This window comes from Mobula birostris, chromosome 31, assembly GCF_030028105.1.
Source record: "Mobula birostris isolate sMobBir1 chromosome 31, sMobBir1.hap1, whole genome shotgun sequence".
In the NCBI taxonomy this organism is placed as follows: Eukaryota; Metazoa; Chordata; class Chondrichthyes; order Myliobatiformes; family Myliobatidae; genus Mobula; species Mobula birostris.
Window position 1 is genome coordinate 9,235,126 of NC_092400.1, and position 24,706 is coordinate 9,259,831.

The following is a 24,706-nucleotide window of genomic DNA, read 5'->3' on the forward strand; positions in this document are numbered from 1 at the left end:
GCAACTTCTGTTATTCAATGTGTGAATTCTAACTGGCAGAATTCTATGTTTTCAAAACATAATCAAATAATTTATATATTGATATCACAGTTTCCCAATAATAAACTCTTTAAAATAATTCTACAAATGGTAACTCTTCAATGCTGCTGTTATAGGACATCAGGTGCATGAAATGACTTGTATTCCCCACTATCCAACTCAAGAATAAGTGAATAAAGATGAAGGAATAAATGGACACCATGAAATTCATCATGTCCATTATGAGCTTACATTTTTTCTAATCTTAATGTTAAAAGACAGTATTCATTTTACATGATCATTTAAAACCTACATAAAGATATTGCGACATTTAATCACTGCAAGATGTTTGGCAATTGATAGCCTCTACTTGATATAAACTTAATATACAATTTTTGAGAAAAAAATATTCTTAACACTTTATTTTTTCTTATTATTATTGATATATTGCTTAGCTTTGTTAATCAGTTATTTACTAATTTTTTATTGTACATATTGACATAATGACTTGATTATCTGAATGTATTTTTGTTTATCTTTAATAATAATTAATAAAAAAGACTTTAAAAATGAGAAATCAACTTCAAATTCTTCACACAGGGTTGATGTGTCCATCATACCCAATTGTATCTATGCCAGTGAACTTCAACAGATGAAATACACAGAAAAATTACATTAGTGCAACTTCCTTCTCTGTGGGTTGTAACTGACCTACATATTAAGCACTACTGGAGGTTTCTCCCTTGTAACTGCTCAAAACAACATTTTTGATCTTTCTTTTTCTACTCTGCCTTCTGAACTATGGGTAATTTGATGTGTTCTTCAAAAAAAATCTAATTACCTCCTTCCATTTAGTTGTTACTTACAGAAGAAATAACAGTAATTGACATCCATTCTCTGTAAGTTTTTTTTCAATTAATCTTTTGTTTTGAAAGAAGGAAGAATACAATAGTTGTACATGTGACAAAGAGGAACATAATATACCGTTAAATTATGATGTTCTTGCTTAGTTAATAAATAAATATATATTCATACACATACACATTTTCATTACAGCTAAAATCAGGAATAGCTTCTGAGCTTATTTGCAGTATTAAACAGTTCTTCCTTTCCATTAAGTGTATGTCCCAAGTTCATGAAAGGAGCTATTTATGTGTGACTCTCTCTTTCTTTCACAGAACCATCTTCGTTCAATCAACACACTGCATGTATATACCAATAAAGAATGGGAAACACCCGCAATGGGGTAGTCCACAGACAAATATTGCTGCATGAAAATACGCGATGAATGAGAACAATTCCTAGTCAATAGTAAAAGGAATGTAAAATATGTTTAATATACAGAGCAGAAAACAATAAAAAATAATATAGATTGATGTTCTTTCTATTTCTTGCTTCAGACCTCATTTCTCATTTTAGATCATGTATTAAATTTGAATATTGCTCTAACATTTTAGGGTATTACAATTCCTTTAGCAGTCAAGTTACTGTCTTGAGTATTCAAACTCATTCATTTTCTGGAGATCCATTTTGGTCTCTTTAATGTTTCATATGCTGTATAACAGTATATGATAAAAGCATTTCAGAGCACATTCAATGACACTGATAATCATAATATTTTGCTCTGACAAAATATTATAAGCTAACTTTGCTTCATAGTAGATATGTCATAGCCTATATCATCTTATACAGAAAAAGAGAGAATTATTACTCATAGACATCTTAACGTGGTAAGCTAGTCACTCAAGAAACACACATTTATGCAACATCGAGCAACCTCTGAATCTATGGTTGCTAAAATGTTACTTACAAAATTCGCAAAGAGCCTTTAAAAAGACTGGTTGTGAAAAAAAATCAACAAAAACACATTATATTTATAGTATATGAGGCAGAACACATTGTTGATACTGAATGGTAGCTGTTCCCTTCACCACAACAGAACTATCTACTGAAGGGCAAGTAGATATGTTTCCACATTAAGCACTTGCTACTTTATTTCAACTGTTATCATGACAAAAATTTATTTGCATTTTGCAGAAAGATCCAACACCAACAATAATTGATCTCATGAAATATTTAGACTGGTTTCTCAAGAGAGTATCTCAGCAGTCCCATCATTTAAAAGATGCGCCAGGTTGGCAGTCGACCATTATAAACAAATAAATGGGATTTGAATTTTTAAGCATTGAAAAATTAATACAAGATAAAAATTATTTATTAGCTATTTTGCAGTGATAAAATTTATACCAGTAAAATATATTAACTATGCATAAGTTGTATTTTCATTCATTTTGAGAACACCGCACATGATTTTTGAAATCTTCATTAGACCACTGACCAACTGCATTTGCTTGTGGGATGCAAAAGTCAATTGCATGATTGTGGTGAGAAAGACCAGAAGAATAAAAATGCAGGCAGAAATACAGTAGAAAATTAATAAAGATTTTATCCAATTGTTAAAATAAAGCCCAGTTTTCACTTTAACTCTTGTTACTAGCAGTATTTGGTTTAAATGTACTTTACAGAGACTGAAGAATAATACAATTCGATTGAAATCTTTTTAAGATAGTACTTGATTTTACCAAACATCTTTAAAATCAGATGAAATGCTTTCCGATTAAACTAAAATAGAACTATTCCCTTCCTTAAGAACACTTCAGTTATCACCACACATTACACAAACTCTTCCAGCTGCTACCATCCAGGAAACGGTACCGCAGCATAAAAGCCAGGGCCAACTGTCCCAGGCTTTGTGGCAGCTTCTTCCACCAGGCCATCAGACTGATTAACTTATGCTGATACAATTGTATTTCTATGTTATATTGACTGTCCTGTTGTACATAACATTTATTATAAATTACTATAAATTGCACATTGCACATTTAGACGGAGACGTAACATAAAGACTTTTACTCCTCATGTATATGAAGGATGCAAGTAATAAAGTCAATGCAATTCAGTAATATTTAAAAGAATTTCAGGCATTGGATATTTTTAAATTTCCCTGAGATTGGGTACCACTTTCATACCAGTGATGCTCTATCCTAAAACTCTAAATCGCCATCAAGTACAATGAGAGTATTTCACTAAGTCTGTTCATATAATTTCACATAATTGATCCAGTTCTACTCCTAATATTATTTAATATCTGCTTATGAAAATAACTCCACACATGATATCACAGGAGGAGGATATTTGGTCCATTAAGTTCAGACCAGTTCTTTGTAGAACACAATGCCATTGGCTATTCCTGTTATCACATTTTTAATAATGTTACAATAGGTAGTTACAGTAAAGCAATATTGGACTCACCAATATTGGACTTACTTAACTTTGAAGCAAGTCTTATACATTCACAGATTTGAACCTCTTTAGCAATCACCGTGAAAATATCTTTGCTTATTAGTCAATGTTAAAGTCACAATATAAAACTATGTTGCTGCTGTTGTTACTCTGCACCCTTTGCTCAACAATTATGATTCTGGCAAACACTTCAGTACAGATTTGTTAATAACTTTAATAGCTTGTGGTGTGCAGAATTCTGTAAAGAAGTACAATAATTTTCATCATTCTCCAATCTTACCATTGGCATTTCAGTTATTTTTAAACTTCTGGCATCTCTCCATATGCTAATATAGTATTGCTTTGAAAGGGAATCATACATCTATGTAAAAATTTCAAAACGCTAAATAGGTTTTCAATACAACTCTAGAAAATTCTACATTCTTAATCATTTAATTCAATCCATTGTAATTCAACGAGCTTATTGATACAAAAATTCTTGCCGAAGCTTCTTATTTTCAACTGACATCATTACATTAGCTTGTGTCATTTTTAGTTCTCAAATCTAGTACACAACTACTATTTGGATCCAATTAATTGCTTAAAGGATTTTCACTTTGAAAAATTAGTCCTACAGTTCATGAAATATTGAATAATTCCAGTAAGAATTTAGAAACCAAGTTTTAATCTTTAGTATAGTTATTGATTCTTGCTGTAGTGTAAACTATTTATTTTTAAAATAATTTATCTGCTATCCATGAGATCTAAATATCTGCATTTAGGTGGCCAGTAGGACCTTTCCAAAATATTGGTAATGCCTCTCTTAACAGCAACTAAGTTTTATAAATGTAATTAGTTCATATCTAACTCCAAGGATTAGATGTTCCAAGCTGCTTGAAAAAATTGTTTTTGCACCACAGGGAGGAAAAGAGTTAAGACTATTTAATTCATTCTTTGAGAAATCCTCCAGGATCCATCACACCTCCACTGCTGACCTGAAAACCTAAGCTAGTATTCTTACAGATGAACAGTACGTGCGTAGCACTTAACGCTCACCTTGAAAAAGGATCTCCACAAAAGGGCTTCCCTCTTTTCTGACTTGTATCCTTACAGTTATAAATATTTAAAATCTTTTGGAGGTGTTTAAATGTTAAGAAGGAGCTAGCACTGATTCATGCCAGGCAGGCTCTTCATACCTGCATTGTCCTTCATGGCTATTTGCACTAAGGTTATAGCCATTTTGGTTGCATTTTTAGGGGACTCTAGTCCTCCTTAAATTCACAATTTGATTATGGCCAAGAACTTTTCATAAACAGGGCAAAACATTATACATTGTATATCATTGTATTCACACAAAAATCAACTATCAAATTCTAGTGAGGATGGGTTACCCAGCATTTGGTAAACTGCAGTGCTATAATTTGTTAAATGGACCATTAGTCATTTCCACAACTTCGTCATCAATATATTTTTAAATATTAATATTCTGTATCTGAATAAACTTAACCAATTAAGATGTTGTGAGATGTTGTACTCTCACAAAATCTGGTCCAATATACGGTAGATCACTTAGAAACCCAAAGCAACAGTGCTAAAGCCAAACTGAAATTAAACATGTTTGGCGTTAGCCATGTATGCTTAACATATCAAATGACACCCCAACCCAATTATTCAACCTGGCAGTGATCAATATGGTTGACATTACCATTGTTTTAGTTCTAAGAGAAGGCTATTTATCGAAAGGTCCCAGCTTGCAGTCTTACATAGGCATAAAATTTACTCTCAAGACAGACTCGTGTAGAAATTCTATTGCACCTATTAGGATACTGAAAAACGCCTGCACAGCAAAAACTGTAGTAGTCTAGGGAGCTAACCCATAACTACATGTTTAAAGAACTAAGCATTGGGCATAATTAGTGTTTGGTCAGTATTACCCACAAACAGAGATACTTTTGAAGTTACAAAAATGTGTCATACATCTTATTTAAAGTTCCAGCTTAGTTTCCAGCTTACTGGCACCATCACATCTTGGATTTCAGATAGAGAAAAAAACACCAAAAATAAAGCAGTTCTAATGTTGATATTTTAAGTCAGTGTGGTACCTCAGAAAAAAAATTTGAAAAATGATTTGATAGAATCATAATGGAAGCATCAGGTGAAAAGAAGAGGAAAAACAGAGGTCCATCAGCCAAGTCCTCATCAGGGGATCAGAGGTGGACAGGGTCAGCAACTTTAAATTCCATGGTGTTATCATTTCAGAGAACCTTACCTGGGACCAGCAGGCAAGTGCAATTATGAAGAAAGCATGGCAGTGCCTCTACTTCCTTCAGAGTTTGCAAAGATTCAGTATGAGATTTAAAACTTTGAAAAACTTCTATAGATGTGTGGTGGAGAGTATATTGACTGGCTGCATCATAGACTGGTATGGAAACACCAATGCCCTTGAATGGAAAATTCTACAAGTAGTAGTGGACACATCCCAGTCCATCATGAGTAAAGCCCTCTCCACCATTGAGTTCATCTACACGGGATGCTGTCACAGGAAAGCAGCATCCATCATCAGGGACCCACATCACCCAAGTCATGCTCTCTTCGTGCTGCTGCCTTTAGAAAGAACGTACAGGAGTCTCAGGACTCACACCACCAGGTTCCGGAACAGTTATTACCCCTCAGCCATCAGGCTCTTGAACCAAAGTAGATAGTTTCACTACCCCATCACTGAAATGTTCCCACAAGCCTATGAACTCATTTTCAAGGACTCTTCATCTCATGTTCTCGATATTTATTGCTTATTTATTTTTCTTATTATTTCTTTTTTGCATTTGCAGTTTGTTGTCTTTTGCACATTGATTGTATGATCAGTTGGTGCAGTCTTTTATTGATTCTATTATAGTTATTCACTTTGAGCATGCCCACAAGAAAATGAATCTGTAGAGTACTGTGCAAAAGTCAAAGGCACATATATTAGCTGGGGTGCCCAAAACTTTTGCACAGCATTGCATTTGTCAACATAGAGCAGAGAGTGAGGTTGTACATCTGGTGGGAGCGAAAGATGTTGGGAATGGCGAAGGTGGAGTACCATGTGGAGGTGGAGGTGGAGGGATGTGGGACAGGTGGCAGAGGAGTGCCTGGGATTGGGGGTAGGGGGTAACATGGGTACAGACGCACCCAGCCCTCAGACATCGGGCAAGGTCATTTGATTCCAAGGAATTGGTTTATTGATCATTACAGAATGTCTCTCTGGTGCTTCCTGCTCTCTCTCCTTGTCCCGAACGTGATTACTCTCTCCCTCCCCCCCTTCCCACTCTCAGTCCACAACAGAGATTCAGAAACAGGTTTATCATCACTCACACGTCATTACCTGTAATTGCTTTTTGCAGCAGCAGTACAGTGCAATACATAAGATTACTACAGTACTGTGCAAAAGTCTTAGGCATCCTATCTATATATATATATATATATATGTCTAAGACTTTTACACAGTACTGTATGTACTTTGATAATAAACTTACTTGGAACTTTGAATGTATCACGAAAGATTGAACAAAACAAAAACAAAAGAATAAAATATGACCTAATGGAGGTTTATAAGGGAAGAGGTACAGATGATGTTTGTTTGGTAAGCCAGACAATAATAAGGTTTTATTAAACATAGGATTACCATTCATAAATCCCACAGGGAGTTCAGATGCAACATGCTCATTTAGATGGTGGTTAGAATTAGGACTTACTGCCACAGGGACTCATTGATATGGTTCAAAGAAAGCTAAATATAGACACAGGGGAGGAAGGATAGGATAATACAGTGAAGAGTGGTGGCACAGGGCTTTTGTAGAACAATGGCATGGATTTACCAGTTTGAATGATCTGTTTCTGCACTTTAAAGACCATGTAATACCATACTAAACATGAGTGAAAATGTCAAGATTAATTAATTGGTTACATAGTGCTTTGGACTGCACTTAAGTACAACTGTACCTGCAAAAACATTATTTCTTTCTTAATAAAAAGATTGTAGTTGTAATAAACAAGAGAGCAAAGGAAAAATTATTTACCATCCTAATTTACACAGCTGATTACAAGGGAATGGGATTGTGTTGAAATATCATGAATATCTGTGTCAAGAACTATGCATACCAGTTTCAGTTATGTTTATAAACTGAGAAATGTAAAAAGGTTGTCAAAAAGATCAAGCTTCTTACAAACCTTTGATTACAGTGTATGAACATTATTTGACAACTTTCCTGTATATTTGAACACATTTTAGAAATAATGTACTTGAATATACAAAAGTAATTTCATAATTGATAAGTAGAGAAAACACAAAAATATTAAATTTGTAAATATAATAACTTTCACACTTCCAGGTCTTGTCATAGAATTGAAGGTTCAGTTTCAAACGCCAATCCTCCTAATTGTTTCTCAAGTTATTTTGAAATGAAAGGGTTACCATATGAGGAATGTCTGGTAGCTCTTGGGCTGTATCCCTTGAAGTTCAGGAGAATGAAGGGGGATCTCATAGAAACATTCAGAATGTTAAAAGGCCTGAACAGATTAGATATGGCAAAGTTATTTCCCATGGTACGGATTCTAAGACAAGAGGGCACGACTTCAGGATTGAAGAATGTCCTTTTAGAACTAAGATGCCAAGAAATTACTTTTGTCAGAGGGTGGTAAATCTGTGGAATTTGTTGCCATGAGCGGCTGTGGAGGCCAAGTCATTGGATGTATTTAAGGCAGAGATTGATAGGTCCTTGATTAGCCAGGGCACAAAAGGGTATGGAGTGAAAGCAGAGGAGTGGGGATGACTGGAAGAATTGGGTCAGCCCATGACTGAACGGTGGAGCAGACTTAATGGGTTGAATGGCCTACTTCTGTGCCTATATTTATGGTCTTGACACAACCTTCAATAATTTTAATAACTATTTTGATTAGTTATTACAATATTGGATGTTCAAAGACTGTATAAAATACAAGGGACATTTCTGTATCAAAGCAATTACTTATATTCACGGCTAAAAATTATCCTGTTGTTGCAACCTTTTTGTCAATGATGCATTATATTTGCACTTGGTGCTATGCTACCACAGTTGCTGGCAATCCTATGGGACTACACTCAAGTAATCAGAATCACAAAATGGTTGCATCTTGAAAGGACACCGTTCAGCTCACTGAATCTGTATATTCTTAGTGCAAAGTTAACCAAGAAATGTTGGCAAGCTGTTAAATTACTATGCATCACAACAGTCAACTCTAGAAAATTCTGTTTGGGGTTTGTGACGAGAATACACATAGATTAAGATGTTAGCTGTCCTGTGCTGGCACCAGTGGGATCAGCAGTTGGTCTGCCACCTGTCTTCAGGAGAAAGAGAGATAAGGAAAACAATGGAGCAGCATTTGGAGATGTTAATGAAGGGACGGGAGAGAGTAACGGAAGGAGAGCTGTCAAGATCGGCTCCCCCTTTGAACCCTGAACTGTTTGAAATGATGGACAGGCGATACCCCAGCAGGGGGATAAAAAGGGACAGGTTCGCTAAGGCAGGACACACAAGACACCCCGAGGTAACAAGACCCTGGAAGCGGTGTGTCTCTCACAAGTCGGTGGGAAGTTTTGGACGGCTGGTCGCGGGACAAGCCATAGACGCATAGGGTGGAAAGGCACGATCGGCGGGAACCTGGTGTGTGTCCACCCTTGCCTGGGTGCCGGGTTCACCGCAGAGAAACGATCGTATCTGGAAATGGAAGGGTCACGGTCGGTGACCTCAGATGACATCACAAAGGGCTCGCATGAAAGCTGACTGCGAAGGTCTGTGTGTGGAAGCCGTTTGAATATTCATTCGTTTTGCTCTCTCTCTCCTTCCCCCCACTTTCTGCGAACTGAACTGAACTAAATTGAACTGAACTTTGTGTCACTTTGAAACTGGTCATTTACCCCTAGACAACGATAGAGCTTGATTGATCCTGTTATCTTAATTCTGTGTACATCTGTGTTTATCATTGCTGAACTATTGCATTTATTATCCTTTTGATTAGAGTACTGTGTTGCTTGTTTCTTTAATAAAACTTTCTTAGTTCTAGTAATCCAGACTCCAACTGAGTGATCCATTTCTGCTGGTTTGGCAACCCAGTTACAGGGTACGTAACAGGTTTTAACAATAATGAACAAACCTTTACATCTTGCTATACAGCAAAATATGCAAAATAGTGAAGCAACAAAATAAGTTGCTGCTTTAAACAGAATTTAAAGTAGAGTCTCAGAGGAGCTCTGAAATCTTACAAACTAATACACCTCCAGATGGTTCAGATATTCCATATCTTTAATAAGAAATTATTGAACTTAATTATCTAAAAGAAGTGGTCCAGCGGAAGAGGAGCATAGGCTTTGCTCATACTCTTTCTTTTCAATGTTATGTAGCATCTTATTTACCAGCTTTCACTAAAATTCCCATAATCTGCTGCTGACTATTCAGAAATCCTAATGGTTCAGTATCTGACTCAACATCTAGTGCCTGCCTCACTCACTGACAGCCAGATCCTGTGCTTTCTTTCCAATCACAGGGGCCTGTGCTACTGTGCACCTTTTCCACGGACCGGTGCCCCCCCTCCCAAGCTTCCTTTCCACTGACTGGTTCCATTTCCCACACTCACCTTCCATTCACTGGGGCCCTGATTCCTGCACTCCTGGTTGACTTACTGGAGCCCAATTACAGTGATAACTATAAATTCACTTGGGCCCCAGTTTCTGTGCTCTCTTTAGAGCATTTCTTACACCCTGTAACATCTTGAAAAAAAAGTGTATTAAAAAGGGGTGAAATAATGTCCAATAGACAGGAAAATCTAACAATCAGACACCAAAGTCCAACTCCAACTGTGTTATCTGTTGAATTGCATTTAACTTTCTGCATTCAAAATATAAAGCTATATAAATATAAATCAGATTGTGCTATACATTGCAATATAAACTGTACCAGGAAACAATATATTGCCATCTATTTCACTTGGTCAATTTGCTGTTCATGTTTGTATTTTGAGGTGCACTGACTTGATCGATTTTGAAAGGCATTAAGGAGTAGGTTTACAACCATGACAAAGAGCAAAAATGCTTTCTTCCCTTAGTACAATACTGGAACTGAAATACTGGCATTTCACTTTTAGGATGACATAATAGAAACTTTAATGGTAATGGGTTTGTGCTGCCCATTAATGCATTTAGATTACTGGCCAGAAGTGTTCCTTTCTAAACCTTACAGTGAATGTCTGCAGCAGCTGCCACTGTTAATTGTTGAACAGCCCTGTTGTGGTGTTTTTGGTACTCACCACCCTTGTAAGCCGCCACTGCTATGGTGCTATTTATCCTCACAAAGGAGACGTGTGGCTGTGGTCCAAGTTCTGCAGAGCTGCGTGACGTTCCCAGATTCAAGGCACTGCTGTCCCAGGTGCTTACATCCCACATTCTCACGTCTCCTGATGTGTATCTGAAAGAACCAGTTCAATTATCTGCTTGTTTATTCACAATGCTGGCCACCTAGTGAAGAGACTAATTAGAAATAATATAAGCAGCAATGTTTATGACTCAAAAGCTCCGAATGTGGTCACAGAGCTCAATTTAAACTACAGAAGACAGCAATCTTCTCAATAAGAAGTAAATATATCAAGTTGTATGGTTTTGATAAAAAACAGACAGCAGTCCCCTCAGCAATCTTCTGAATGATCTACAAGCTGCCTGGATATGAGGTCATTTAAAATGACAATTTTTATAGAAATCTGCACAACCGCAAGCTGGCCTGAAGTTCTCTGCTTTGCCCACTAACACTAATTTTACGCATATTAAATGAGTGAAAAAATGTACATTGGTGGTGAACAAAGGAAATTATAATCTTTGCCACAAAGGTTATATAAAGGGAAAAGGATAATTCATGAGCAAATTATTTTTAGGCCGATTGTTTATAACAATAGATTGTTGACTTAGTTTAATACTTTATTACAGCGATTAAATACATATTACACAGTAAAACAGGGTAACCAATTAGTTAACTGATTTTGAGTAGAAATGTAGTACTTAAGTAAAGGAATTAGAAGCAGCATTATGTAATGTTACCAATGATCTTAAAATCAAATATATTTTCCAACTTATACTTCATGATTTAGATGAATGAGCCTGTGTAAGGATTATTTAATGTGTCTGGTTATCAGCAAGCTACTGTTCAAGAGTCCATGAAAACTCTGCAGGTAAGCAAAGTGACCTCAAAGTCAGGTGACTGTAACCCTTTACATGAAGATGCTCCAATTGATGATTTTTGTTTAAAAAAAAACACACACACACACACACACACACACACACACACAGTACAGAATGGCTGGTTTTACCATTTAAAGACTTGTTTTGAAGGATAGGGAACGAAGCTAAATTTGAAATAGGTCTCCAAAGCCAAGAACTAATCTATGATCTAAATTTCCACTTACAAATCCTGAATTCTTACATTAGCGATAATGTGTTGTTACTGACCCAATTTGTGGTACCATGGGCTTTATCGATAGTAACCACTGCCATAATTTTCCCCTGCTTTGGTTTGGCAGAAGTTGCTAAATGGCATGTGGGTAATGGGCATTCTGCCTGGTTGCGGAGAATACTATTGTACTTGTTGGCTACACACTTCTCTGCTAATGTATCTTTTTTCCCCATTGTCTCATGAGCACACACGCCTTTTATTTTACTACCCAGTTTTTTTTCCCCTGTTCATGGTCTTTAACTGTGGCTTTAAAGTAACCATTTAAAATAAAACGCCATCACTTCAGTGTTATTTAACAGCCATACTTATTTCACTTTAATTGTTAGTAACACCAGTACACTGGGAGAATCAATGAGGAAAAAAAGCAGTATTTCTTAAAAAGCTGAAGTGTAAAATAGAACTGCTGCAGTTGATTAGAATGTAACTTTCAACCAAAGTTCAAAACAAAACTGCAAATACTAGAAATTGAAAGGAAAACACAAAATGCTGGAAATGTTCTGCAAGTCAGGCTACATCTGTAGAAAAAGAAATAGTGATTTTTTTCAGTCTAGAGACCCGGCCCTCTAATTTGGCATAAATGAATATCTTACCAATTCATTGTTGCAACTGACTCTTTACCATCGTTTCCTCTACGATGAGGAAACCAAATGCAGGTCCAGTGCTCGCTTTGTGAACAATCTTATTTACATTCCTCATTGATCTGTCTGTGACCTCCTGTACTGACACTGTGAAGCCCAATGCAAGCTTGAGAGACAGTACTTCATTTTCCACCTGCACACATTGCAGCTTTCTGGACTCAATACTGAATTCTAAAACGTCAAGTAACTTGATTTCTTGGTCTAGATCAATCATCCATCTGTAATAACAAGCTTGTGTCTCCTTCTATTGTGTTTTCTTGTTTTTTTTATTTCTCTCTTTCTTTGGGAGAGGAAGATGTACCTAACCTGGCCTGCATCTTCTGTGGGCTGGTTTCCAAAATACAAAAAGATGGTAAACAAATTGAAAAACAGTAAGAGTGGGGGAACAGGAGAAAGCTTCCAACTCTTTAAAACATGGAGAAGTAATAAATATAAGGGATATGCCACTGATATATCAAATGAATACTTGAATACTAGGAAGGAGATAGGAGATAATTTGCAAGAGCTACAGAGTTGCGAAGAAAAGTCTGCCATTACTTTATTATAACATAACGAAGGATAAAGAGGAAAGGATTCGCTGAAATCTATTACAGGATGGACTCTTCTGATCAGTGTATTTACACCAATGAGTGAAAAAGCAGGCTTTGTCATGTGGAATTGATAGAACAGTGTTAATATGATCACAGACTTAAAGTAGTAACAGAAACAGAAATGGGAGTCATCCATAACAAAAATTAACTGGAGTCTAACTGCAGTAAGTTCAAAATCAGAATCAGGTTTAATATTATTGGGATATTTTGTGAAATTTGTTTTGTTGCAGCAGCAATACAGTGAAATGCATAAAGAAAAATTCCAATTTTAAAAAAATATATAAAGTAATTAAATATGTAGTGCAAAAACAGAGTCAAAATTTTCTAAGGTAATGTTTGTGGATTTTTCATTGTCCATTCAGAAATCTGATGACAGAGGGGAAGAAGCCATTCCTAAAAGCTGAAAATTAATCTGAATGGCTGGGCTCAAAAATTGGTAGACAAAATTAAATTATAGAAGTATTCAAAAAGGTAATGATCGGGTAAAGTAATAGACACGATTAAGAATTGATACATTGCATAAAGTGACCCATTTCTATGCTGTAAACAACTGATTCTCAGCAAGTAGTTCTCCATTTTGGCATAATTCCGGACGTGATCAGTCACCAAGTTCCTGTGTTAAAAAATATGGGATAAATAGCACAAGACCCTATTTAAAAGGGCAGCCAAACTAACATTGATAGAATGGACACAGATCAATATTGATTTTATTGGACAGAGCTGCTCAGGAGGCTGAATAGCTTTCCCAAATCTTAAACTCTCTATTTTAAATAAAGACAACATCTTGTTGCATTGGAACTGGTTGAGCAAAAAGTGGTGTAGCACACATGCAGGTTTGAGGAACTAATCAACTTACAATTAAGAAACAAATCAAATTAAGGGGAAAAAAAGACAATGATGAGCTTCAAAATAAAGGAACTGCAACAGGTTAGAAGCAAAAAGGAAAGAAATAATTATTAGACAGAACAATCATTTCAAGAATTATTCGTGATATTACTGTACTGCACTAGTATTATGCAAACAAGAGACCCAAACAATGTTGTCCCTAGCGTTACACATGCTGGCCAGCAAAGATGTTTGATCAGTCCAACATTAGTGAATAGCAATGAGAACATAGCCTCTATGAATATCAGGAACTATTAATTCCTGAAAATAGCTAGCTGACAGACATTGCTACACAACCTGGTGGCAGGAAGTTGACTCAACCACTAAAGTCAGCTTCATGGTTCCTAAGTAATGGCACAACAGCTGCTTCATGAAATATCACAGCACCAACAACTGTATGTAAAAATATGACACTGGAGGCAAAATTAATTCTGAAAGCTATTAACTGCCATCTTCCAAGAAAATTATAAACATGTATGGTCACTTTAATAAACTACATTACAATGATAATTGTATCAACACAGCAAATTGTTTTCTGATGTATTTCTACTTAGGCTTGTTGAACTTCAGTATAAAATAAACATTGGTTCCAAAAATAATATTCTTTTCAAGATTTTACAGTGAGAAAGTGTTTTCACTGGCTTTTTAAAAAATCAGTAAATGTCTTGTTGATTGATTGCATTTTAGCACAACAGAAATACTCGGTAAACACAAGAGATTTGTCAGATGCTGGAAACTTTGAGCAACATACACAAAATGCTGGAGGACTTTTTGGGCCAAGACCCTTCTTTAGAAAAGAAATAAAAAATAGCACATTCAATGCAATTATTTGTCCACATTGTACAACCATTTTCTGTTACTATCTTTAAAACTGTTGAAATACAAGATCACTTATAGAAATACAAGTTATTGTTGCTATCTAATTCCATATTCTGTACAAACATTGTGCAGCACCTTGTGGATTCTAGCATCATTACAACACTTACTTTAGGGTCATTTATGGCATGACATCATACGGCTCTTTCAGACAAGTGGGAAAACAAACATACTGTTAACGTCAAGTTATAAGCCATGTTAGGATATATTCAGTATAAATAATTTTGAAAGCACAACCAAATTTTGAAATTGGTCATGAGAACTGATGCCCAACCTTCAGTAAAGAAAATATAAATTATGTTTTATTTCAGAAGAAAACAATTCTGGGCACCTATTCCTTCTTGCAATGGATAATCATTACATAATCCCATTTTAGTATGTCAAAATTCTATTTGTCTACCTCAGGGGTTCCCAACCTGGGTTCCATGGTTTCCTCGGTTAATGGTAGGAATTCGTGACATAAAAAAAGGTTGGGAACCTCGTGACTACCTCCTCTAACCTATTTCTACCCTGAAATTGTTAAATTCTGGTGTAATCTTCATGAGATTAATAATAGGATATGACACAAGGTCAACCTGCATGGCAAAGGATTATGCAAAGAAATTACACAATTACCATTGTGTTTGATTCTATGCTTGATGAACTCATGCTGTTAATGTTGCACAGGAATAAATTCTGAAAAACCTTTTGCACTTCAACGAGCTTGAATATGACGTTTTCCATAGGCATCTTCATTTGAGTTCCTATTGTTATTTGTACTTTCTAGTAAAAGAAATCAACAAGCAGATTATTATCTGAATGAAGAGGGACTGAAAGTGAGTGATGTAGAAGGATTTAGGCTTTCTAGTACATGAATCACAAAAAGCTAACCAGGCAAGTTCAACAAGTAGTTAAAGCATCATATGGAACTTTAGCCTTCACTACAAAGGATTGGAATTCAAAAATAGGGGGTGATGTAGAGGGTGATAGTGAGGTCTCAGCTGGAACCTGCATACAGTTTTGGCTGTCTCAGGAAAGCAGCAGACATAATCGAGCATCTCTCCCACCTCAGTCAGTTTCTCTTCTCCCATCTGCTGTTGGGCAGAAGATACTAAATCTTGAAAGCACATAACAGACACAAGGACAGCTTCTATCATACTATTTCATTTTATTGGAAGTGTCTCTCATGCGCTACAAATGAATTCTTCATCTTCAAATCGCCTCATCATGGCCTGGCATTTGATTTGTTTCTCCGCACTGGACTTTCTCTGTGTCTATCACATTATATTCTGCATTGTTTTTCTTCTTACTGTCTGAATGTACTCACATATGACATGATCTGACTGGATAGTATGCAAACAAAAGGGTTTTTTCCTCTGTAATTTGTACAAGTGATTGGTAACATTGGATATAGTATAAAGGAGCTTCACTAGTCTAATTCTTGGGAGCAGAGGACTGCCCAACCAAGAAAAACTAAAGAGTTAAGGTCTGTATTTGCTGGAGCTTAGAAAAAACTGTGGTGAGCTTTTGAAGCCCATTAGATTCTAAGAGAGTTCAACAGGATAGATACAGGGATAATTACAAATATAACTACAAGATAAGTTGTCCATCATTTACAACTGAAGTACATAGAACGTTCTTTTGGCAGAATGTGGCACATCTTTAGAATTCTTTGCCCCAGCAGGTGATGGAAGCTGGATCATTAGAAGTATCTGAAATGGAAGTGGATACATTTTCTAATGAATTGAGAAATAGAGGGATGTAAAGGAATGGTACCAAAGAGGACCTGAGGTCAGAATATATCAGCCATGATTGTATGAAATTGTGGTACAGGCACAACAGGCTTGATTTTCTTGTGTTCTGATGTTCTCTTTCTTTTTCTTTCCCTAAGACCATAAGACAATGGAGCAGAATTAGGCCATTCAACTCACTGAGTCTACTCTGCCACTCCATCATGGTTGATTTATAATTTGTATCAACCCAGTCTTCCTGGCCTTTCCCCAAAACCTCTGACACTCTGACTAATTGAGGACCCATCAATCTCCACTTTAAATATACCCAGTCACTTGGCCTCCACAGCTGTCTGTAGCAATGAATTGTAGAGTTTCACCACCCTCTGGGTAAAAAAATTCCTCATTTCTTTTCTAAATGGACATCCCTCTATTCAGAGGCTGTACCCTTTGGTCCAAGACTCACACACTATAGAAAACATCCTCTCCACATTCACTCCATTTAAGCCTTTCAATATTCAAAAGGTTTCAATGAGATGGTCCCTCATTCTCTAATCTCTAGCAAGTACAGGCCCACAGCCATCAAATGCTCCTCATATGTTAACACTTTCATTCCCAGAATGATTTTCATGAACCTCCTCGGGACCCTCTCCAATGCCAGCACACCTTTTTTTAGATAAGCAGCCCAAAATCGCTCACAATATCCCAAGTGCATTCTGACCAATGCCTTATAAAGTTTCAGTATTACATCCTTGCTTTTAATTCTAGTTCTCTCAAAATGAATGCTAACATTGCATTTGCCTTCCTTATCACCAACTCAACCTGCAAGTTAACCTTTGTGGAATTATGCCTGAGGACTCCCAAGTTCTTCTGCACATCTGATTTTTCAATTTTCACCCTGTTTAGAAAATAATCTATGCCTTTACTCCTGCCAAAGTGCATGACTATACACTTCTCTGCACTATATTCCATTTGTCAATTCTTTGCCCATTCTCCCAATCTAAGTCTTTCTGCAGACTCCCTGCTTCCTCAACACTACCTGCCTCTCCACCCATTTTCACACCATCTGCAAACTTAGCCACAAAGCCATCAACTCTGTCATCCAAATCACTGATATATAACTTGAAAAAAAGCAATTCCAACACCAAACCCTGCAGAACAGCACTATTCACCAGAAGCCAACCAGACAACCAGACAGAAGCCAATATTTGCACTCTGTCTCCTGCCAGTCAGGTAATCCTCTATTCATGTTAGTATCTTTCCTATAATACCAGGGGCTCTTATTTTGTTAAGCAGCCTCATGTGCTTTCTCTCTCTTTCTTTCTCTCATTTCTCACCAACAACCACATTTATTGCAGCCCAAATCAATTTTTAGATACATCCCATCCCATGGTTTGTTATTCTATAGAACAAAAAATTATACAAGAGCATCATACTTTTGGGAATGATAATACTTAGCTGTAAATGGGCCCATCAAACTGCAAGATGCCAGTACAGCCACATGCTGGCTAGGGGTAGGATGATATTCAATCCTCGGACACTTACACCAACCTGTTTTGTCCCAGCATATTTCCCATACCCACCTTTTCCTCTCCCCATATGCATTTGATTGTTGAAATTCCCAATTTTTAAAAATAATATCAGTCACTTCCATATTTCTAAGCTTTTTTACCTTGCAAAATTGAGGTGGTCATGGGGATTCACTGACTTAAACTAGATATAACCCTCAAGCTAAACTACAGAAATACCAGAGATTGAAGATGCTGGGATCTGGAGGAAAAATCCCTTTGCCTCCATGATCCTACTCGACCCACTAAGTCCCTTCAGCAGCTTCTTTTTTGCTAATACGTAAAACCTGTATTATATTAAGAACTCCATGATACCTTAAACAATTTGAAGATTTCCCTGACAGTATCATTCTTTGTCCTATTGCATGAATGTCTGGTTTCGGACTTGTTAGTTGTCAGTATGTAGCATGAACCTTAAAGGATGAGGTTATAAGATAGGGGCTGGGCAGAGGATACCATCAGGAGTCTGGCCTGGGGTAATGATCAGATGTTGGGCCAGCAGTGGTGACTGTAGACAAGGGAGGCAATTGGAAGTCACACGATGAGGATGTTGGTGGTTCTTTTTCCACAAGAAGTTGAACCTTGAAGAAAGTAGAAGGAATTTTCTTATCTTGGAGTCATTTCAAGATTAGTGCTAACAAAATATAGCTGATCTTGGAAAACCACTGATTGCCCAAGTTGCTCCTGGAAAATGAGATTCAATTTTGCATGCAACCTGATCAGCACAAGACTGAAACACGACTGGAACACCAAAAAGAATTCCAAGCAGTGTTAGATATAATAAAAGCTGCCATTTTGACATGTAAAAAACCATATTAGATCTTGATGCACCGAAAGATACTGAGTAACTGGCCCCAATACCCAGGCCTGTGGATCACAAAGGATTTCTTTTTACAAATATGAGGCAGTTTACACTATGAAACCAACTATCACTGATGTATTCCATGTTGTGGAGGGAACAAGAATTCACAGTGGATAGCTACAAATGGTATTTATGAGTACTTTTTAAATGGTTTTAAATTTCACCAAGTTGAAGATGAAGCAAAAGAAAACCTGGATTGCACAACATTGATTGAGAATGAGGTAACCACAGTCACAGTCTCAAATGGCAAGGATCAAGGGTTGACCAAGTATACAGCCACTTCTATCACTTGATAAATTTTTAATGGTATACACAAGACAGTCTGAGCAGATGCTGGATTAAATTGGCTTATGTCAGACTGTAAACATGAGGCTCTATTGTCATGAGAAAAAGTCACAAGACTGTATTGCCATGCAGTTCATATTTCATCAAATCAATAAATGAAACTCTGCTCTGTTCTTCTTGGTTGCACTCAGTAAATTAGCAAGGGTAAGAAAAGAGGAAATTCTCAAGGGAGTGGAAAGACCTGTAGGTTGCACCACTGAAATTTTCTAATTTAAACCAAATTAAATAAGAGACAGATAAAATTGAATCAAATGTTGACAGATTTTATAGAATTATCATTAAACTAGATTTAGCCCCATTAATGTGGCAGCTTTTAAAAGCATTTACAGCGCATGCTTGCAATGAAACTGTCAGGTAAGTAAAACCATATACAGTGACGCACCGCTATTATGACAGGTACAGCACATCTCGTAGACCTAATAACTGTTTATCAGAATCGTTAAATGAAGAAATCATCAAGCTCTAATCATTTTTCAAAATGTTATTTCAAGGTATGCGTGGGGTGGAGTGAGAGGTCAATAAATTTCATGTTTAAATTTTCCTCCCAATTTTCATCTGTCCAGCTTCAAGAATACTGGATGCTAACCACTTGACAGCAATAGCAGGGCATTCTTAACGTGTAAACAAGGATTATGAACACCAACAGTAGAAATGCTATAGTTAGGTATTTGTACAAGTAAAGAATATCTGCAGTGGTTAATGACCAGAAAACCAAATGACCCCTCATGAATTGTCCTTACTAGATAGAAACATTAAAGCCAATCATACTCACTGAACTGTTGCTAACTTGAGATCAACATAGGCCAAGGATTAGCACAGGGTACTATTATCCTTATTGAGCACCCGGTTCTTTTGTTCACAGAACGACTTTGCAGAAAAAGACAGTTAACAAATTTTCCCATTATCCTAAGAATTGACACTAAGCAGGCACAAGATATCCAAGTGTGCTATAGTGAATGAAGAATGGTATATATTGGTGAGCAATTTAGCAGAGCAGTTTTGAGAAACTAGGATCAGAAAGAGCAGCTAGTCGGCCCCGACTTGGAGCTTTTATCTGATGTCACAGAACAGCAACTAGAATAACATTTTTTAAAAATTATGTTTTGTTTCCAATCTCCCTTAGACCATCTCGTCTGGAAGGTCCAGGAACAAACTGCTGTTGTCATCTTTTGGAGTGCCCTTAAACCAGTTTAAAGCACTGAAAACTTCCCTGTTTAAGAGAGTTCATCCCACATTATCTTGAAAACAAGAAACACAAACAAGATGCTGGAGATCTCAACAGATCAGGCAACATCTTTGGAGACAAACAGAGAGTTGACATTTTGGGCCAAGACCCTTCATCAGGACATGAAATGTCAACTCTTTACTCCTCTCCGTAGAGGCTGCCTGACCTGTTGAGTTGCTCCAGCATTTTGTGTGTGTTACTCTGGATTTCCAGCATCTGCAGAGTTTTCTTCTTAAAATTTATGAATTTAGTCATTGTAGCTGCCAGCATAACATTGCTGCAAACCCAGTTTAAAGACCTAGAAAATAGTAAGGGATTGCAGAGACAACATACATATAAACATTTGTTTTTCTTCTTCTAGAATTTTATACCTTATGATATTGCCCAGAGGTGGAAAATCAGCCCCACTCTGTAAACCATAAAAAACTATCTTTATATTACGATCCTTGACCAGTTCTGTTTTCAAAATTCAAACATTAATTGATCTGAGGACTTTGTACAACAGAAGCTTCAGATGTGGATGGCATGGTAGAAATTAACAAGTTTAAATGGTATTACTTACTTCACAGGGACAGCCATTTGATCTAAATTTTACATTTTTCTCTGCGGGTAACTTTGTGTGTCATTGTCTATAGAGATTTAAATCTAATAAAACAATGTGATCCACTTTCATTCAATGAAATTAACTCACTAAATTTTCACTATTGTTCATCTGAAAGATTAAAATTTACTGTTCCAAGTCTCAGTAATCCTTGTTAACTGGCTTGTGGGCTTGTCAAAGGTAGTAGATGTCTGTGTTGGGAATGGATCAATATTCAGTTACAACTCCATTATTGGCATCAAGAACTCTCAATACAGGTAACAAGGTTAAAGGTGTCTCTACTTCACTCTAACAATGTATGTTAATTAATGTTGGTAAAGCAACCATTTGGTATTATGGCATAAATCTTCTCCATCTTTAATTCTCCTTTTGTCCCAAAGGAACCTGTTAATTATGCAAAATTCCAGTTAGCTCCAGACCTTGAACAAAAGTTTATTGTAAGTGACAGAGGTTAATGAACTTTGTGTCAACTATAAGATAGATAAGACCACCATGTTTATAATTTGTGAAATACCCAAGGCGTGAAAAGACAGTGTACCACTTTACCATAAATGTCACTGATAGCACTCCTACATTAGTTACACAGATGAAAAATGTTTAGTTATGAACCCTGCTCTCTGCCAAGTTCAGCAATTAAAGGTCGGATAACAGAAGGGTTGTTAGTGCTATTAAATTTTCTGGCTTCAACTCTATATAGCAACCCGTAGTAAAAATGCTGAAGTTTGGATGATGGATATGGATATGAACATGCTATGCCAATCCAAACCATCAAATACAAGAAAATGGTTTTTGGAACAGAATATTGGAAGTTGCACATTTCGGTAGATTTCTCATCATTTTTATGACAAAAGTGTGTAATCCCATTAATTCCAAACTTGTTTATTGAGTTTGATCACTTCCAATTTCCTAAGTTAATCAATATCATTTGTATCATGAATACTGTAGCACCATGGCAATCTTCTCCCATCAACTAGCAAAATTTACCTGGTTTTGCCAATAAAGATGAGAATAATAATTCAGGGCATGGAATTTCTCCCATTTTAGTAATGAGTAGAAACAATTTATTCTCCAACTGCAGGTAAAAACGTCTTCTCAATGCTTTACCCCAAGTTCAGAAAAGTATACCACTAAAGGACTAAGGCTTTCACTCACCCAGATTTCATATCCTTTTTCAGCCACTCTGCAACCTGCTGGAATCTAGATGCAGATTACCCTATTCAATTCATATAACACCCTTACAGCACATGGCTTCTCTTTCTATAGCCTAGTCTAGATTTTAAGGACCAAACACAACAGACAAGAAAATTATTCCCCACCATAGTTGTTGCCCAACTTGCTGAGTTCCTCTAGCATTTTCTTAAGCGTTGCTCAAGATTTCCATCATTTTCAGAATCTCTTGTGTTTCAGATGAGAAAATTTGTGATGATGGGAAATAAGGCAAATTAACTGGGGAAAAATGGACAACACAAACTGTAGATTATGGATTGTAAAAAAAAAATCTGGTCTCTTCTGGGAACGAAAGAGATGAGAATGAAATTTATAGGGTAATTATTTACAATTGTACTAATTTTCACAAAAATAATTAAGACCAAAAATTATTCATGTATTGTTTATAGATAGAAACTAGACATTAATGATAATAAAACTTGTTGCCATGCCCTTGAGAAAAGAGGAGCTGAGCTGCCTTCCCGGATATACATCTGTATATCTGACCAGATAAGGAACTTTATAATTTTGACTCAGCAATACTGTACATTCCCAAACCAAAAGTCGATGAACCAGCAGGTACGTCATCTGCTGAAGGTTATCTGTGGTATTCAAGTCTGGCGACCCAGGCCTGTACCAGAAAACCAGGTATGATTTGCAAAGGGCTATTTCAAGAGCAAAGAGACAATTTCGAATGAGGTTGTAGGCAACATCGGATGCACGGCAACTCTGGCAGGGTTTGCAGGATATTACTTCCTATAAAGCGAAACCCAATAGCATGAATGGCAGCAATGCTTCACTACCAGATGAACTCAATGCCTTCTATACCCGCTTTGAAAGGGAGAACACAACTACAGCTGTCCCTGCTGCACCTGATGACCCTGTGATCTCTGTCTCAGAGGCTGATGTTAGGTTGTCTTTGAAGAGAGTGAACTCTCGTAAGGTGGAAGAACCCTCGTAAGACTCTGAAAACCTGTGCCAACCAACTTGTAGGAGTATTCAAGGACATTTTCAACTTCTCACTGCTACAGGCAGAAGTTCCCAATTGCTTCAAAATGGCAACAATTATACCAGTGCCTATGAAGAATAATGTGAGCTGCCTAAATGACTATTGCCTGGTAGCACTCACATCGACAGTGATGAAATGCTTTGAGAGGTTGATCAGGACTAGACTGAACACCTGTCTCAGCAAGGACCTGGACCCATGGCATTTTGCCTATTTCCACAATAGTTCAACAGCAGACGCAATCTCAATGGCTCTCCAAACGGCTTTAGACCATCTGGACAACACAAACACCCTTGTCAGGATGCTGTTCATCCAATGTAGCTCAGCATTTAATATCATCGTTCCCACAATCCTGATTGAGAAGTTGCAGAACCTGGGGCACTGTACCTCCCTTTGCAATTGGATCCTCGACTTCCTAACTGGAAGACCACAATCTGTGCGGATTGGTTATAACATATCCTCCTCGCTGACGATCAACACTGGTGCACCTCAGGGGTGTGTGCTTAACCCACTGCTCTACTCTCTATATACACGACTGTGTGGCTACGCACATCTCAAATACCACCTGTAAATTTGCTGGCGATACAACCATTGTTGGTAGAATCTCAGGTGGTGACGAGAGGGCGTACAGGAGTGAGATATGCCAACTAGTGGAATGGTGCCGCAGCAACAACCTGGCACTCAATGTCAGTAAGATGAAAGAGCTCATTGTGGGCTTCAGGAAGGATATGATGAAGGAACACATGCCAATCCTCATAAGAGGGATCAGAAGTGGAGAGAGTGAGCAGCTTCAAGTTCCTGCGTGTCAAGATCTCCGAGGATCTAAGCTGGTCCCAACATATCAATGTAGTTATAAAGAAAGCAATCAGTAGTAAAACTTAATTTGGAGTTTGAAGAGATTTGGCATGTCAACAAATACACTCAAAAACTTCTATAGATGTACTGTGGAGGGCTTTCTGAGAGGTTGCATCACTGTCTGGTATGGGGGAGGGGAGCTACTGCACAGGACCGAAAGAAGTTGCAGAGAGTTGTAAATTTAGTCGGCTCCATCTTGGGTACTAGCTTGCAAAGTACCCAGGACATCTTCAGGGAGCGGTATCTCAGAAAGGCAGAGTTCATTATTAAGGACCTCCAGCACCCGGGGATGCGCTTTTCTCACTTTTACCATCAGGTAGGAGGTACAGAAGACTGAAGACACACACTCAGCGATTCAGGAATGGCTTCTTTCCCTCTGCCATTCGATTCCTAAATGGTCATTGAACCTTTGGACACTACCTCACTTTTTAAAAAATATACAGTATTTCTGATTTTTGCCCCTTTTAATCGATTCAATATTTGTATACTGTAATTGATTGATTTATTTATTATTTTATTTGTTTTTCTTT

General features: G+C 37.1%; 1 protein-coding gene across 2 annotated transcripts in view; it reads right to left on the minus strand.

Annotated features, from left to right (window-relative positions):
• fbxw8 (F-box and WD repeat domain containing 8) overlaps positions 1-24,706 on the minus strand; it is a 140,303-nt gene that overhangs the window by 83,425 nt on the left and 32,172 nt on the right. For both annotated transcript variants that reach the window (XM_072247615.1, XM_072247616.1), the window contains exon 5: positions 10,618-10,775. In XM_072247615.1, coding sequence (XP_072103716.1) covers positions 10,618-10,775 — 158 coding nt within the window. The remainder of the gene's footprint in view (positions 1-10,617; positions 10,776-24,706) is intronic.